This window comes from Delphinapterus leucas, chromosome 8 (assembly GCF_059928025.1).
Source record: "Delphinapterus leucas isolate spDelLeu-1000000601 "Yukka" chromosome 8, BTC_Dleu_Yukka2, whole genome shotgun sequence".
Taxonomy (NCBI): Eukaryota; Metazoa; Chordata; class Mammalia; order Artiodactyla; family Monodontidae; genus Delphinapterus; species Delphinapterus leucas.
The window spans coordinates 96731637-96748069 of record NC_143136.1 but is presented as its reverse complement, the minus strand read 5'-3'; the positions used below and the strand labels follow the sequence as shown (position 1 = coordinate 96748069).

The following is a 16433-nucleotide window of genomic DNA, read 5'->3' as shown; positions in this document are numbered from 1 at the left end:
CCCGAGAGCTAACAAGGACAACAGTCTAACTAAAACACCAGGGGGTATTCTCCACTTCCCTCTTGGTAAGCCTTTGCAGGATTCACCCATCTGTCCTGCTTCTCCGGTGACTTGCAGGATCCAAGCAACAGAGAGGAGGCTCAGGTTGATGACTATCCTTACACACCTATCTCACCCCCAGGTATCACAAATGTCAAGACTCCTGGAAAACCGGAAACACACAGGGTTGCTCGATTACGTTTTTGTCAAAAGCAACACATCAGGCTTGTTTTAAAAAGGAAAGTCATGGTTTCATCACATAATTGCCAAATTAGTATTTGAGAGAAGCTGATTAGCACAAAAAGAAGGATTCTCCATTGTATCATTAAAATACGTCTGATAATCTAGAGCGGATTAGAAGAAAAGCAGATCCTAGACCACATTTTGTGTTAGGGGATCATCTGTCCTCTTGTATCTGTAAGGAGATGCCATCTGAATATATATATTTTTAAATGCCTCGGGATGATGGTTTTTCTACTGCCAATTCTCTTTCAAATAAAAATAATGTGAGAAAGTTTGAACCTCGTATAAACAGACGTGCTCATAATGGCATGGGTAACAGGTCCAGAGTTACAGAGCAGGATATGAGCAGAGAGCCTGGGAACGCCCCATCCACGGCTCACTGGATGACTTAACTTGCCGAAGTATGTAATTAAGAACAAAGTTATCTTTATAGTCATTCCTTCATTATGGAGATAACTCCACCGGAGACTTTTTGGGAGACGCCAGATTGGAAATAAAATCCTTACAGACTGCACTGCAATGTCATTAAGATAATACCAGAAAGCAAATTGATGCATGTAGACAATCTTCCATAAGTACCAGAAAATTAGATCTCGGGAGAGACATGGAACTGAGATGTAAAATCAAAGCGGGGTGGAGACAGAGCCCAGCGAAAGGCGTGATGGACAGCTTCCCGAGAGACAGGAGCCCCGAGTGTCCCGGGGCCCCGGCGTGCATTACCTGGGGTGGCGCTCTTCATCGCTTTCACTAACTTGCCCCTTCCAGCTCCAAAACCATTATTTCCATAGTCGGGGTCACTGTCACTACCACTGCCACCGCTGGCAGAGTACGCACACATTCTGGGTACCTTGTCCTAAATGAGTAACATGAGACCGTTAAGATTATTCACACTAGACAAAATGGGCAGACCATCCTGTGAGGATGTTCGTACCTGGCTGTTGGCGTGTGCACAGAATTGCATTCCCGCTGCCCCACCCCCAGTCTGCCTGGTCCGTCAGTCTGCCTCACGCGGAGCTGGTGAATTCTGCTCAATTACCAGAGCTGCAGATATGGACCTGCACTGACGAAGCCACTGACCACACGCTGCCATTGTGTCCCAGTCACAGGACAGTCCCCACAGTTACCCGCTCTGCATTTGGTACAGTTTTTATGGAGCCTTATTTTTCTCAAGTGCCAATTAGAGCTGCTGTCCCAGGCCTAACGGCTTATTTATTTATTTTTATTTTATTTTTTGGCTTATTTATTTAGCTGATCTCACCATTGGCTTTCAAGTATCAGAGGGTATGACAATAATCAACCTTGGGAACAAAAGAATAAATGTTTACCCAATACCTAATTTTATTCCAGCGCCTAAAAGGATAGGAGGCTTTAGGGAGGAACACAACTGCTAGCCTATAGGGTTATACATAATCCTTGAATCTACTAACAGGTCACAGGTCAAGGGACTTGGTCTCCCCGCTTACTCACATGCACACATAGCCTGACCCAAGAGGATGTTACAGGTGTGGCAGTAACACCAAGTTCAGGAATTGTGGAGGTTGTTGATACCATATGGATGGTTCTTCCTGCTGTGCACGCAAGTGGAATACTGACATCTAAGACCGCAACTCTCGCGTGTAGAATCAAGAGCATTTGGGGCTCTCTTTTATATGTTTGCAGACTGCCCTGTTAGAGCCGATTATTCCACACCGATCCCAGAGAGTTCAGGCACAGATGTGTGGGATGCGTCTCTAAAGTCAATCCTGTTTGGGAGGGTGCCATTTGGTTGGAAATTATAAAAACACATTTTAGGATGTAGGCCCCCGTAGCCGGGGTTATAAATTCAAGCAGTTACTTATTTCCTTTATTCCTTCATTCACGGAATCATTCGTCTACCCACTCAAAAGATTCTGTGCTAAGCATCTTAGTACCCACTCTGTGCGAGGTGGTATTCTAGTTCCTGGGGGTACAGAGCTCTATGCGGGAGGTACTGGTGGTCTAGCAAGGGGGATGTTTGTGAAGGATGACAAGTTTACGGCAGGGGTCCCAAGGGAGCCCCATGTCTGGAGTTCCAGCAGGATGCTGGGTATGACGAGATGCATTTTTTTCATTCCTCTATTCAACAGACACAAATGGAACCAGGCACTGCGCTTGGAACTGGAAATATAAAGCTCACTCTTACTTTAAACTTTCCTTCCCTGCGGTCAATGAAGCAGAGTTGTGAGCTCCAAGCCACAGTTGTGACTCTTACAAGTCAGGGCAGGACTTCCAATGGGCAAAGCTAGTGCAGGAGGATGAAGGGGACCCCAGAGAGGTGTGTGTGTCGGGGAACATGAATGCTGGGTGAGGAGTGCCCTGCCATCGCACATAGAGGGGGTAGCTCCCTCCCGGCCAGCACTGAGGAATTCCCTTTCTCTTTCTCTCGCTTTTCTCTGTTTTTTCTCCTTGGAATTGCTTGAGCCCTTTGCCACTATCGCCACCTGTTGTTTCTGAACTGTTTCCCCCTCCAACTCTGGATGTCTTCTAGGATTTTCTCAATGTTTTGGTCCCCAAATCAAGCACAGAGTTCTTGAAAGAGCGCTCCTCAAAGTGTGCCCTGTGGACCGGCAGCACCATCATCACTGGGGAATTTATTAGAAGTGTTCGGATCTCACCCCATCTGTACCAAACAGGACACTGGGTGTATGTGGAGAGCAGCAAGATGTGCCACCCTCCAGCTGATCCCGATGTCTGCTCGTTTAGGGAACTACTGCTTTGGAGAAAACTGAGAAAACCCTAACACTTAAAAGTTAAGTCATGATAGAATACACCGGTTTACTCCTTTCAGACCCTTGTTCTGAGTGCTGGACATGGAATTCAGAGGGCTGAGTTCTGACGTCAGTGTCCCAGTAACTTCTGCTTGGACCTTGACTGTGGTCCAGCATCTCTGGAGCTGCTGTCCTCTGCTGTACATCAAGGCTGTAGGCCCAGGGGATCGCTTCGCCTACTTGTCCAGGGTACCATTTCCATACCGAGGTGCTAAAGACTGAAAGAAGGCTCTACCAGTCTGGCTGTGAGGCATCTCAGATGTGGGCTGATCTGGGTATTTCGTCATCAAGGTTGGGTAGCAACCCTAGCAGAGATAGTGATAGGGCCTCCTCATGCCGGGATTGGGAGAGCCAAGGCAGCAGAAGCAGGAAGGGCCAAGGAAGGGCCGGGAAGCTCAGGTAATTGATCCTAATTGTCCTTTCTCCCACTCTTCTCACTATAGGTACCACCAAAGACACCGAAGTGGACCAGCCCAAGGGCAAGCTGAGAAATCGTGAACAGGCTGAATACGGCCCAAGTAATTAGTTGGAACAGGTAAGCGGGAGGGCACTGAGGAGGGACTACCACATAGCACCCAGGGAGGACCCAAGACTCCCGGAGCCCCGAGCTCCTCCCCAGGTCCAATCACACTTCAGGAGGCCTGTGTGCTTGCCATCTCAGGGCGGATGAAGAATCCCCAGCAAAAATGACGGGGATTGAAGAAACACACGTCTCACTGACCCCGGCAAGTCATCTGACCACTCCAGGCTTTAGTTTCTTTATGCCAAAAGGGAAAATAATTACACCTGCTTTACTGGTTTCATGGAGCAAGGTAAAAGACAAAGTAACTGATAACGAAAAAATATCACTGAATCATTCTAAGTGGTGCTCTTAGGGCTTGGGAGAGTGAATGGCCGTTGCACAATGTCTACTCAGGGCAGAGCATCCTTACCTCAAGAGTTGGGGTGCAGATGGATGGAATCATTTGAATTACAAGAACTCACAGCGTTACTTAATAATGCAGGAAAAAAGGAGAGCCTTGGTCTTTATGCACTAATCCCACAACAAATCTGACTTAACATTAAAATCTATCACAGAAGTGGTTAAGGAGGTCATTTTTCACACTCAGGACAATTAGGTGGAGGGTGCCCTCCCGTCGACTCTCCTTACCTGGGTCTCCGCAGCAGCGCCGTCCCCCCCCCAGGCTAGAAGTGGCTTGCTCTCCACTGCCGTCGTGTTTTCAGCGTATTCGAATGACGAACAAGTCTGAGGCCTTGGCTTGGCTTCACTCTGCATTTGGGAATTGATTTTTCCTAAATGAGGAAATGTATATGAAATCACAACCAGCTTTCTTCAACTCTTTACAAGTTTAGGGATGAGGGTAGGGGAGATAGTCAGAAATAATCCGAAGGGTCCAAACATGGTAACAGCTTGGTTTCCCAACATTCTGTCTCCTGCAAGTCTGCGCTAACAGAAATGTCTGCGTAATTACGTGTATCTTTGGAGGATGTCCGCCTTGGAGTCCCAAATGCAAACTGTGCTTGGACCACTTTTCCAGAAAATGTTGACAAATTTTTCATGTTAGAAAGGGTTCAGTGGGCAAACTGCTTGGGAAACGCTGATCATTCCTCAAACAGTGTTATACATCAAATAACAAACACGCTTCTGTTTTGGAGGACTTCTCGGAGCCTTCATTATGCTAATGGGGATTTTCATAATTTCCAAAGGGAGGATGTGAATCCACAGCCTTTCCCAAACATGTTTGCTCAGGGAACCCTGATTTCCCTAGGAAACTTATGAAGGTCATTCTGAATAAGGTGGTTTGCGAAACTGCTCAGAGGCCCTTTAAGATCTTGCCGGGCAGTCTCAAACTCATATGTGCGTATACCTCAGCCAAGCTTTTGTTACACTGCAGGTTCTGATTTGGTAGGTCTGGAGCAGGGTCTGAGAGCTGGCATCTACGACAAGCTCCCAGGGGCGGCTCTTGGCCCATGGATTACATTGTAAGTAGCCAAGGGTGCAATTAGCAGAGAATGATGAAAATGTCTGCATTACCCATAATAGTGGATTAACCTGCAGAGTGTAGCCTTTCCTCATGTCAGAAAGGAGAATTGCTGTCATTATCCTTCAGCCTCAGTGATTATCAACAGGACAGGCTGTGAGAGCCTTTCAACAGCATTTTGCTTGTGAGCAGAAGTGAGGTAATGTATTTTCATCAGCACTGGGAGGTCTGTACAGTTCCTCCCATCTCTGATACGGGGATAAGAAAATAACTAATTCAAATGCATATATTAACCAGGAATTGACTGCCCAAAACCACTTTCCTTTTTTTCTTTTCTTTTTCTTTCTTTTTTTTTTTTTTTTGCGGTACGCGGGCCTCTCACTGTCGTGGCCTCTCCCGTTGCGGAGCACAGGCTCCGGACGCGCAGGCTCAGCGGCCATGGCTCACGGGCCCAGCCGCTCCGCGGCATGTGGGATCTTCCCGGACCGGGGCGCGAACCCGTGTCCCCCGCATCGGCAGGAGGACTCTCAACCACTGCGCCACCAGGGGAGCCCCCACTTTCCTTTTGTTCCAACTAGATCTCCATTCCTTAATATTTAAAATGAGTAACCAATGGCCACAGAAAAGAAAAAAGCCTTGGAAAGCCAGCCCTGCCTCTGACCCGCAGTGACAACATCTTAAGGTAGACAGGAAGCTTCGGGGTGGACGGCACAAAAATGTCCTGCAGTGTGTTGACCTCACTGTCTACCGTATACTACTTTCTTGTTCTTACCACTCTTCATGACAATCTAACTAAGACACAAAACTAAGAAAACCGGTGCACTGAATATTAGCAGCAAGATCAGAACAATCTCCTTCCTATCCCCTTCTTATGAAGCAATTCAAGGCTTGCAGTTCCTATTCAATTTGTTATAATGACAGTGTTTAATCATGGAGTCTGCTCGGCAGCCTGCCGCTGAATGGAGGTCACACATGTGACTAGTCAGGCATGGAGCACATAATCTATAACTACAATTTCGCCCCGGAATCTCCGGAGGCTGTGTCATTCATTAACAGTACATTTATTTCAAAAATAATATATGTCCCAGCGTTTTCAAATGTAGCCTTGGCTTGAAATAAGCAGAAGTTTGTGATGAAACATTCATGGCAGTCAGTACTACTGTATGGAGGAAGAACTCAGCCGTGGGAATAACCCAATCACACTGACTCACAGATGTTTAATGAAAAGCCTTCTAATTTCTCGGAAGCCCATGGTATAATCTCTACTTGTGGTTGCTTTCTCACCATCCAATCATAAATGAAAGTCTTTAGAATTCTAGTTCATGTGCTTATGCATGTCATAAACGCACCATGAGGCGCACAAGTTAAAAGTTATTTAGTGTCATCCCGAGCTGCAATAAATATTTTTAATCTTGAGGGAACAGTGAAAAAACTTTGACCCTTAGCCTGGCCCTATCTTTAATCATGAAAGCTTGTTTCCACTGACTACGGCAAAGGATGGTACTTCTCAGTGGGAAGGCTCCCTCCATCCCGTTGTAGTTAACAGACAATCTACCGCTAATATATCAAACTACGTTTTTTATAGCTCAACATATAAATACATTTGAACGGGATAGGAATATGTCAGAAGACATATGTTTCTGTGAGAGGGCAAACAACATTTCAGCTAAATTTATGTCTATACTCAGAGTTATACTCTGGTCTATACTCAGAGTTAAGTTTTAAAAGACAAAATCTGAAGTCCACGTTGTATGGTTTTTTTCTTTATCAATTTATATATCCATCTACCTGTGCTAACAACGTGCTTGTTTCCTTTATGTGTGTGTACACTCCTTAAATAATACTGAGAGTAGATGATGTTTAATACTTGTTTTCTTTTTATGTTTTGGTTGAGGACATAAAGGGATTTCATGCATCTACATTTCCACTGGGCAGAGGTCACTGACTGACCTCCTGGTGGAAATCTTTTCTGCTGCCTGTTCTCCATTTTTGTCAGCAAGTGCATGATTCTAGTGAGCAAACAATCTCATCTGGAAGGTAACAGGCATTTTACCTGAGGAGGCTGGCTTGGGGAGGCGACTCTGAAGAGGTCGCATCCCTCTGGCAGTCATGATGGGGTCGGATGTGGAATGAACAATGGCGTTGTCTTTAGATCCCCGGCTGTCTGCAGAGGAAGGCACTTCTCGTTCAAGGGTCTGGGCTCTTATGGAAGAAGCTGCACAAAGGGCTGGCTGGAGAGACAGGAGGGGCTCAGTGTCATCGGGGGAGTCAGCTTGGCACAGGTGCCGTCCCGCTGAGCGGTTTCCTGAGTCTGGGAGCGGGAAGGTTCCAATCCCACTGTCCAGTGTCCTCATCTGGCAGTTCGTTTCTAGACAGAGTAACATAGTGAGAATTAGAGACTGCTCACGGAAAAGGAGAAAAGGATCATGGGCATTTGGATCTGGTCTGGAGGAAAGGGGATATCTAGAAGGAAGAAATACTCGTAAGGGTGTAGTAGATTTCCAGGGAGTGGCATGAAACAGACATCTAATTGAACACGGAAATATTCCCTTAACATAACACGGAGTAAGAAGGTTAGCCATTACTGGCAGCAAGAGTCACGTGTACATACAAAGTACATGGTTCTCTAGAGTTATAAGGGTAAAAGAACGGTCACTGGAGACCAAAAATTATCTTTGATCACCCTTATTTCAATTGGGAATCATATGACTTCAATCAATTAGGTAACATTTATTAACCGAAATAAGATGAGTAATGAGCACACGTAACAAATTGAAGTGATGTCCTAACAAAGGCAGCTGTGCATCTCTTACGTGAATTACCATCCGCCAGCAGTTAACTAAGTCTCTGGCCTCTCCATTTGACTGTGAGGACAAGTAATTCACATACTATAAGGGTCATCCCCAAAGGTACATCACTTATCATGTGGGCTTCCTATGACTCAACTGCTATCTGAGGTCTCACAGAGAAGGTCATAGGGCCACTTTCTGTCTTTCCATCTACCTTCACGTAACGACAAAGCTCATCAGTACTCTTTGGATTTCTCGTCTGTCCCAGGGCTCCCACTATTCCCTAAAACAAACCAAGCTGATTTCACCACATGTGTGACATATTCTGCCAATTACATCTCATCTTCAAAACATTTTATATCCAAGAAAAATACAATATCTGAAAAAATTATTACAGAATTCCTGAAATGTGGTGTAGTTTATCTAAGCCAATGAGACAGCTTCCAAGATCCGCTTGTCACCCAAAAGTCTCCTGTTTACACAATAATCTTAGAGTGAAACGGCCTTAGTAAAGTTTGTATTAGCATCTTATCAGTCTAGGACTGGAGAAGAGGCACAACTTAACACCGTGTTAGGCATGGTGGGGAATATAATAGACTATGTTGTGATCTTCGTATCAAGAGGCTCGACAGCTAACATTTCAGTGGTGCTCGGGAGTCTGGTCTCTGCTAATAACTAATTGTGAGAGCCCTCCACATAAGATCCTTAACCCCTCAAGGGCTCAGGTTCCTTATAGAGTTTCTGTGAGAATAAAGATATGTTCACTGTGGAATCTCTTGAATTTAGAATGACCCCTAGCACACCGCAGGATAGCTGAATGAAAGAAATAATGAATGATGACGTATAAAAAACACTAGATATATTTATTAGATCTCAGTAGATATCTGACAGGTAAATAGTTTATCCTTAAGTACCTTCCTCACACAATCTCATTTGATGCTCACCAATTAGTATCTGAACTTCAGAATTTGACCATTCCCCTACCTTTCTCCTCAAAACGTCTCTGCTCTGAGTACTAGAATTCTGGGAAATTCCTAATACTAAGGTGAAAACAAAGGGGTGGGGGTGGGTACAGAGTTAGCTTTTATAGGTTCTAGTAGCTTTGGTCCTTGGCTTTAGAAGCGCTAGAAAGATGAAGTCCCTATCAAAAGAGAGGATTCAGTCTCCAAAGGGATATTTAGTAGGAAGATACAGATACCCTTTCTCCAGTAGGGTGCCATTTAGCCATCTCATACGCCATCTGATCTCAAAGACTGATCATGGACTCCAGGAGCCCTGAGTCACGTGGCTATAGTCTGAGATCTTTCCCAGAACCACAAGGTCTAAGTTTTAGTTCCATTCATTTCAGGGCCTCCACCTGGTCAGCTTTCCTCTCAACCAGCTTCCGAGATTATTCATTATCTTCTCTATTCATTTTCTCCTCAATTAAGCTGACTCAATTGCTACAAAATAGCCTTTTGGAGAAATAATCAGCTGTTTGCACGGGAAGGCAATGCCAGAAAAGAAAGATCTTCTTATTCAGAATTTGGTGTCCCTTCTTCATGTTAGCCTAGACATACGACACACCTCATATTTAACAATGTCCGTACGTTGTACTTGGGGCAATTCTAAATGTCTGAACTATTTCAGTCTCACACAGGAGTAAGTGGATCGGAATCGACCCAGTCTTCAGGGATGGGGATCAAAGATTCATGGGATGTAATAGCTGTGTCAGTCCCTACGCGCCCCAGGCTGCCTGCCATAATAATTTCCTCCCAGCATCTCCAGGATGCCTACCTCTGAACAAAAGAATGCTCAACATGGCAACATTAGGGGTTCTTTTCCTTTTGTGAAAATGGATCATCAAGTTTGGCTGCAGCGAGGAGTTCACTGCTTTCTTTGTATCATCTCTTCATCTTCTCAACCTCAAAGGGTAAGAACTATCATTGCCATCTACAAATGAGAAATCATGGCTCAAAAAGGTACCTTGTCCAAGGCTGTATGCTGTAAATAGCGAGCCTTGGATTTGAATCCAGACTTACATAAATACAGAGACCACGCTCTTAGCCACCAAGCTATACTGATTCTGCCAAAAAGTTGAGGGAAATCCAGAAGTGGGGTCTGCTCTGTTAGCAGCCATTGAGGCAGCCTTGTGAGCTCAGAGTGCACAGAAGGGCCCCCTGCCTCTGGCCAGTGCGCCCAGCTTCTCCCATGGAACTGGTGCTGGCCCTGAATTCCAGCTGGTTCCCATACCTCCCATCCTGAGGATGGAGTTAACAGTTGGCATTCCCGGCATCTGCACGGTTCCCGAGAACCACAATTGTCCGGTACCTCTTCCCCCACCCTCTTGGATCGATCGCATCTGTAGACTCCCACGCCAGGGTTTTTCTGGCATTTATCTCATCTCTCTGGCCCTGGTGATAGGCATTGCCTGCAAGGGCAATATTTTTCTGGCTTTGTCTAAGAACTCTCTCCCCTATAGGTATTTTATGAGTTAATCCAGTCCCTTCAAATGGAGACTCAAAAAGCAAAGTAGGATTCTTGGCAACCTTCTCAGTGATTTTGCTGGGGAAAGGCCCCAGACACTAAAGCCCATGTATGTTGGCCTGGCCTGTAACACCAGGCAGGAAATAGGGCAGGGAGAAATCTGGGGTAGGAAGAAAGACGAAGGAGGTCTAACTCTGGTGCCCTCCTGAGGACACCAGCATTTTTTGGCACCTGTCCCTTTATACTATTTTCTTTTCCCTTCTTTCCCTCCACAATACTGTCATAATCAGAAGCTATAAAACAGGACTTCTGGTATTCCTGAGTTCTCTGATCCTCTAAGAATTGTGTGCACTGACATTAAACACAGAAATCACCTGTTACTAAAGCCCCCTTTTTATTTCTAAAAATTACAGATGCCGAATGCAGTGAATTTGAAGGACTCACTTGTAATACCTACGAAATGAGGTATGGACAGTCAGGAACTCAGACACCATATGCCAAGTTTCCCCCTCAAGCAAATTTCTCCTGAATGCATAAACCTTTGGAAATAGAGTTTATACTGAAAATGCTGACACCTTCTTTATGTAGTTTCTTTCAGGCACTGTAAGTTTCTTACAGTTCATAAAAATATTGTAATCTGAAACAGTGTTAGATATTGTACTTTTGAAGTCAGTTTCTTTTCTCAGGGGATTATAAGAACTCACAAAATAATTGAATGGCCGTGGTAAAGATAAAGTTCAAAGGGACAAGCCAGCCTTGCATCCAGAATGAGTTGACTCAGTTCTGAGCTCACAAAATGTTTAAGTTCACGTTGTGACTGTGAGAACAGCTGTCAACAGGGCCTTGCTAATGAGTCAAGGGTTGGATCACTAGACAGACCAGCGGGTTTCATTCTTTCAAGGTCACTAATGACTTCTCCTACCCTGATGACTTCTCGTCATCCCATTTGCCTTCTGTCTCTTAAGGTAAGTTCTCTCACTTATCACCACCAACAAGCCCCAGATGTTTCATGGGATGACTTAAGCAGTGCTTCCCAGTCCTTTTAAAGTTCTGGCACACATAGGAAATACACACATACAGCTCACTGAGGAACACACCAGCTGCCCCAGGACCCCCGGCTACCTGAGAGCTGAGGGCTCAACATCTCAGCACACCTGGGGTCCGTTCAGGGCACGTCAGCATGGTAGGGAATCTCTTCCTTCCAGAATGGACTCGGGACCTTCTTTTCCTGTCCCCTTGGATGCGTTATCGTGCATACCTCCAGCAGGAAAGGAGACGGACAGCCTTGTAGTCTGTTAGCAGCTGACAGGAGAATTTTTAGGTCCTTCTTTTTTGAAGGAATGTTGAGAGTGTTGTGTTAGGAATACCGTCTGGCCTCAGAGCTTCAGTAAAGAGGGATTTATTGTGCCTGAGAGGCGGGGGGAGGGGATGAGTCAGCGGAGGGTGAGCAGGGCAGCCAAGATGGGGGACGTTCTGCGTGGGATGGTGGCAGAGAAGACATTTTGGAGAAACAGTTCAACCAGGGGTTTTTCAACTGTTAACTCAGGATGTGCAATACAAAATCCCCACTCAGCTCATCAGTGAGCATCAGCCCTCTGCTCCTGGACCAGGTGCCCCAGCAGGTGGCTTTAGGTTCCTCATATGAAAATTAGATTATATAACCTCCATCACAGGGGCGCTCTGAGGACTAGCTACATAGCACATAATAAACATAGCACGATGCCTGGAACAGGTACACAGCTATTATTCAGAAAATGGCAGCAATTCTCAAAATAAGTGTTATTAGACTGCTAGCAGCCTGGGGGCAGATTGGGTTTTATCCATCTCTTCAGAATTCCCACGTAAGCCTGTTCCTGACTCTACATCGCCTTTTTCTACAGAATGGCAATTATATGCTAATAGAGCTGATGATAACTATAGGCTGAGAGAGTGCCTGATTTATTCGCCATCACCCACGCTCAGCACAGAGCCTGACACATAGCTAGCACGGAGTGTAATGAAAAAATAGGTGGATGAAATAAGCTCTCATCTTTAGAAAATTCTTCCTGAAATTAAATTGAATATGAACTTTTCCTTTTGAAATCCCAATCTGTTGTTTTTTTGTTCTCACTTCAGCAACCAGAGAAAACAGCTGACTTCCTTTTTCTGTGCAGCTATATTTCTCATACAGCCAGACTTCATTAATTCAGATAGCCAGGGGGGATAAGATCATTCAGAATTACTGAATATTTTAAAGACAGGTATCTTAATACTTCCAAGCCCTTAGAGCAAGGGTCAGTGACCAAGACGAAGGATAGTGCAGGGAATGTGGCTTTAGTATCCGCCTTGGCCCCCGCCCCCACCTCAAAGCATCACTGGGCTGGAAGGTCCCCGGTCTGGCCTCATTCCTCCCGCTCTCATCCTCAGGGAGTGTAGATGCCAAGCTGAGTGCCGGCGTCACGTTTAACATCAGCACGCATAGTAGCACAAGAACCAAGTTATCACAGAGACAAGTTCCTGGGAGCCATTTGTAGTGAACAGATGAGATTACTCAGGGACTTCTTATATGTCCTTACACAAAACAGTGAGGTTTTTCTCTTTTAAACAATTTGTTCTCTTAATTGGCTTCTTCTTGCATCTTCCAAATTTGTTTTACACTATTCATTTACATTGTAACACTATATTTAAAATAGCTGCAAAGGGAAAAGCTTATTTCCGGCACTGTTTCAGTTAATATAAATTTCCAAGTTAGTGCAATTTGTATTAGCACTGATTTTGAGTGTTTGGGAAAGGCCACTAACTCATTTTTTCCTCAGTCTTCTACAGATTAAAGTATCTCAATTTTTTTTTCACGGATCCTATCTCACAAATCTTTAATTGCTTGAATGTATAAACCAAAACTCTTGGTATTATTAATGTATCTGTCCATAGAGATTATTATATAGGACAGGCTTAAGCAAACCCGACTTGAGTTCCAAGTTCGTCTAAATATTCGGAAGAATGAAGCGAAAAGACAATAGGCTTCAGAGTTGGAAAGACTAGGCTTGACGATCTGCTTGGCTACCTGCTGGCTGTGTCACAACAAGGGAATTTTTAAACGATCCTGACATCATATAATCATAGCTCATTGGTAATAATGCTCGTTACAAAGTAGGTACTCTGTAAGTTTCCAGAAGGGGTTGTCAAGGAGAGGTGAGGGCCCCTGCAGGTACATAATACACACACTGTCTGGAATCGAAGACAAACCAAACTTCCCCTGTGTGGTCAGTGTTCTACTGCAGCACCTGGGTACATTTCACTAAACTGCCCCAGTTATTTCCTAAGCAAGTGCCATGTGGCAACCATTTCCTTGGGGGTTACTTGATCACATCGTTATTGAACGATTATAAACATGGAGCAAAGTACTTGGAGTTGGTTGCAAGCTGCCTCATGTATAGAAAAGATGGAGTCCATTTTCCCAAGAAATCCATTTTGGAATAGGCACCAGAAAGGCTTTTTAAAAAGCTTAAACAAATGATGTTTACCAATTATCCTTTGTTCACAGACTTGCCACATTCTCAGGGAATATTCCCAAATTAGTAAGCTCTGATTTTCACTCTATCCTAAAAGGTTACACTTGCTTCTGTGCAATGATCTACCCTCGCTTATATATTCAAACAAACTGCTTCAGTAATCACTGTTTTTTTCCCCTCTTCCACACTCGTAAATCCTAGGAAAATGGAAAACTTTAAAACCCAAGCTCATTTTTACTTTGAGAACTTTAATCACACCTACAAAGTTTCAGCCAAACAAAATTTCAAATTGTGTCGAATGAGGACTCAACACAATTCACCAGCCAGAAAGAGCAACTCATGGGTGTTTAGTAGTCATACCGTATTACTAACTGGCATACTTTCCTATAATGCAATTGGTCGTGTAAATAAGTCTTTGTATGAGTTCTCTCCAGGTTCCTAAACATCTTAAGCTATGTGTGGTACTGGCAATAGAAACTTAACTACAGATGGGAGAACAGATCTCTTTATTTGCACATCTTTCTCTTCATCTGTATGGCTGAAATAAGCTAAGAAAAACTAAGTCTGTTGCCAAAGCCACATCAATTAAATGTGGGTTATTCATTCTAAGCTTATTACCCTGTGGTTTTGTTAAAGTAGTCCAAAATGACTATACTGGCTCTTTATTCACAAACATCGGGTAACTTTTGACTGTGGCATTAAGATGACCTTCTGGACGAGTAAATTCAATTTGATGGTTTCAGAATATGCATGTAAATACTCAGCTTCTAAGTTCAAACTGGATTTAAGCTTTCTGAGATTTGAAAAGTATATAGGAGAATGTAAATTTATTTTCTAACCCTTGTGTTCTCTTTGACATAAAGGAAGACTGGAACTTTGGGGGTCTGGTACACTGGTACATAGGGAATAAATATGAGAAAAAAATGAAGGGAGTTAATATGACAAAAATTTTTAAAAAGAAAAAAGCAGATCATAAAACTCCTTTGTCAAGGTGAAGGACAAGTTATTTAAACCAATATAAAAGACACATCACCTCAGACTGGCTTGATATCCTGTTAACCCAATATTCTGTCTGACAGCGGTAGCATCACATAAAATATTGTAGTGGGATGTGACTTAAGGATATAGACTGGAAAAGGTCAGAAATATGTTCCAAATGCCCATGCAGACCACGAATTAATAGAAATCCTCCTTAAATTTATGTAATTATTCATCTGGTATAAACCCTGAGGAAAAAATTCCTTAGGTTCGCTATAACACGTGCTTCGTCTTGTGACTGACACTAAGACAACCTCTTCAAAGGTGTGGGGGATGGCTCTTGGTCTAGTATTCTGAGATTTGTTATGCAACTTTCCAAACCCTTCCTGATTTTACAAATTTTAATAATTATCTCTAGACTCTTATTCTTCTAGCCTGAAAAATCTTGAGACCTTCACATAACTCCTTCATGTCTTGCTATGCCACTATGCCTGTCTTGTAAAACAGTGGTGAGATTTGCACGTGATATTTACTGTGATATATAAGAGTAGGCTAACGTGATCACTACAGTTTAAAAACCAGTATTTGCTTGACTTGGTCAGCTGGTCTAGGAACAGACTTGGATCCCAGATGGCTACATCTTGTTTTGGGAGCCACCACTTCCAGGTCAAAGTCCTTGTTGACGAGAATACAACATAGATTCCTCTCAATTCCTCACAGGGTGATGATTACCACTTAAACACTTTCCTATCCATATGTCAAGTCTTGTCCTCCTCAGCTATTTTTCTAATTGGAAAAAAGAAAGCCCTTAATTTTATTAGTAAAACTTTCTAGAGTACCATAAAAATGTAGACCAACTATGGTTCCAGCCCTGATCTGTGTCCATCATTTTGCTAATTGAAGAAATGCCAATTTATCTCTCCCTTTTGTTTCCTGTTATCCCTGCTCATTCTGTATCCATGACAAAATTGCTCTATCCTCAACTTTTTTCCCCCAATCTAATGATAATCTAGCTATTTGCTTGTATCTTCTTTTAATCCACTTTCGTGCTGGTGCTTATGAAAGACATATTAAAGGTCTAAACAAATGATGTTTACTGATTCTCCTTGGTTCACACACTTATTACATTCTCAGATCACACTCCCAAATTAGTAAGTCACAATTTCCCCTTAGAGAAGATACAGCGTATTTATCCTAGAAGGTTGTCCTTGTATCTGTTCGATGATCTACCCTCTCTCTTAGCTTCACTCCATCTCTATCTGCCCTGCCAAAAGGAAGTGAGAAGCTGAACAATTATCTGGTGAATCTGAAGGACACAGATGGCTATTATGGGTAAGTCTGTCTCTCTAAATCTCTAAAATTCCACATTGGGTTTGCTGAATTATATGGACAACTGCCTCTGCTCTCCATTTTACCTGCCTGGATAACATCTGCTTTGATAAGGCAAGTGAGGGAAGGGAGGAAAGAAAATAAACTGGAGGTAAGCTGCTGCAGGAAGAGAGTCAAAACAGCTTTCCTTGGTAGGAAGCATATAAAAACAGAGAAGCATGAGGAGATTCAGATCTATCAATTTAGCAACACATAAAAAATTTATTAAAGATGTTTACAAGAGGTAAAGCACCCTATGTATTATTAAATGTATTTATTTTTGGCTGCTTT

General features: G+C 43.6%; 1 protein-coding gene across 1 annotated transcript in view; it reads right to left on the bottom strand.

Moving 5' to 3' along the window:
- Positions 1-762: 762 nt before the first annotated feature.
- Positions 763-16433, bottom strand: part of NCKAP5 (NCK associated protein 5) — an 870988-nt gene continuing 855317 nt past the window's right edge. Inside the window, exons 15-17 of the mRNA XM_022590669.3 lie at positions 7104-7418; positions 4219-4361; positions 763-1135 (exon numbers count right to left, since the gene is read on the bottom strand). Coding sequence (XP_022446377.2) covers positions 869-1135; positions 4219-4361; positions 7104-7418 — 725 coding nt within the window. The 3' untranslated portion in view covers positions 763-868. The remainder of the gene's footprint in view (positions 1136-4218; positions 4362-7103; positions 7419-16433) is intronic.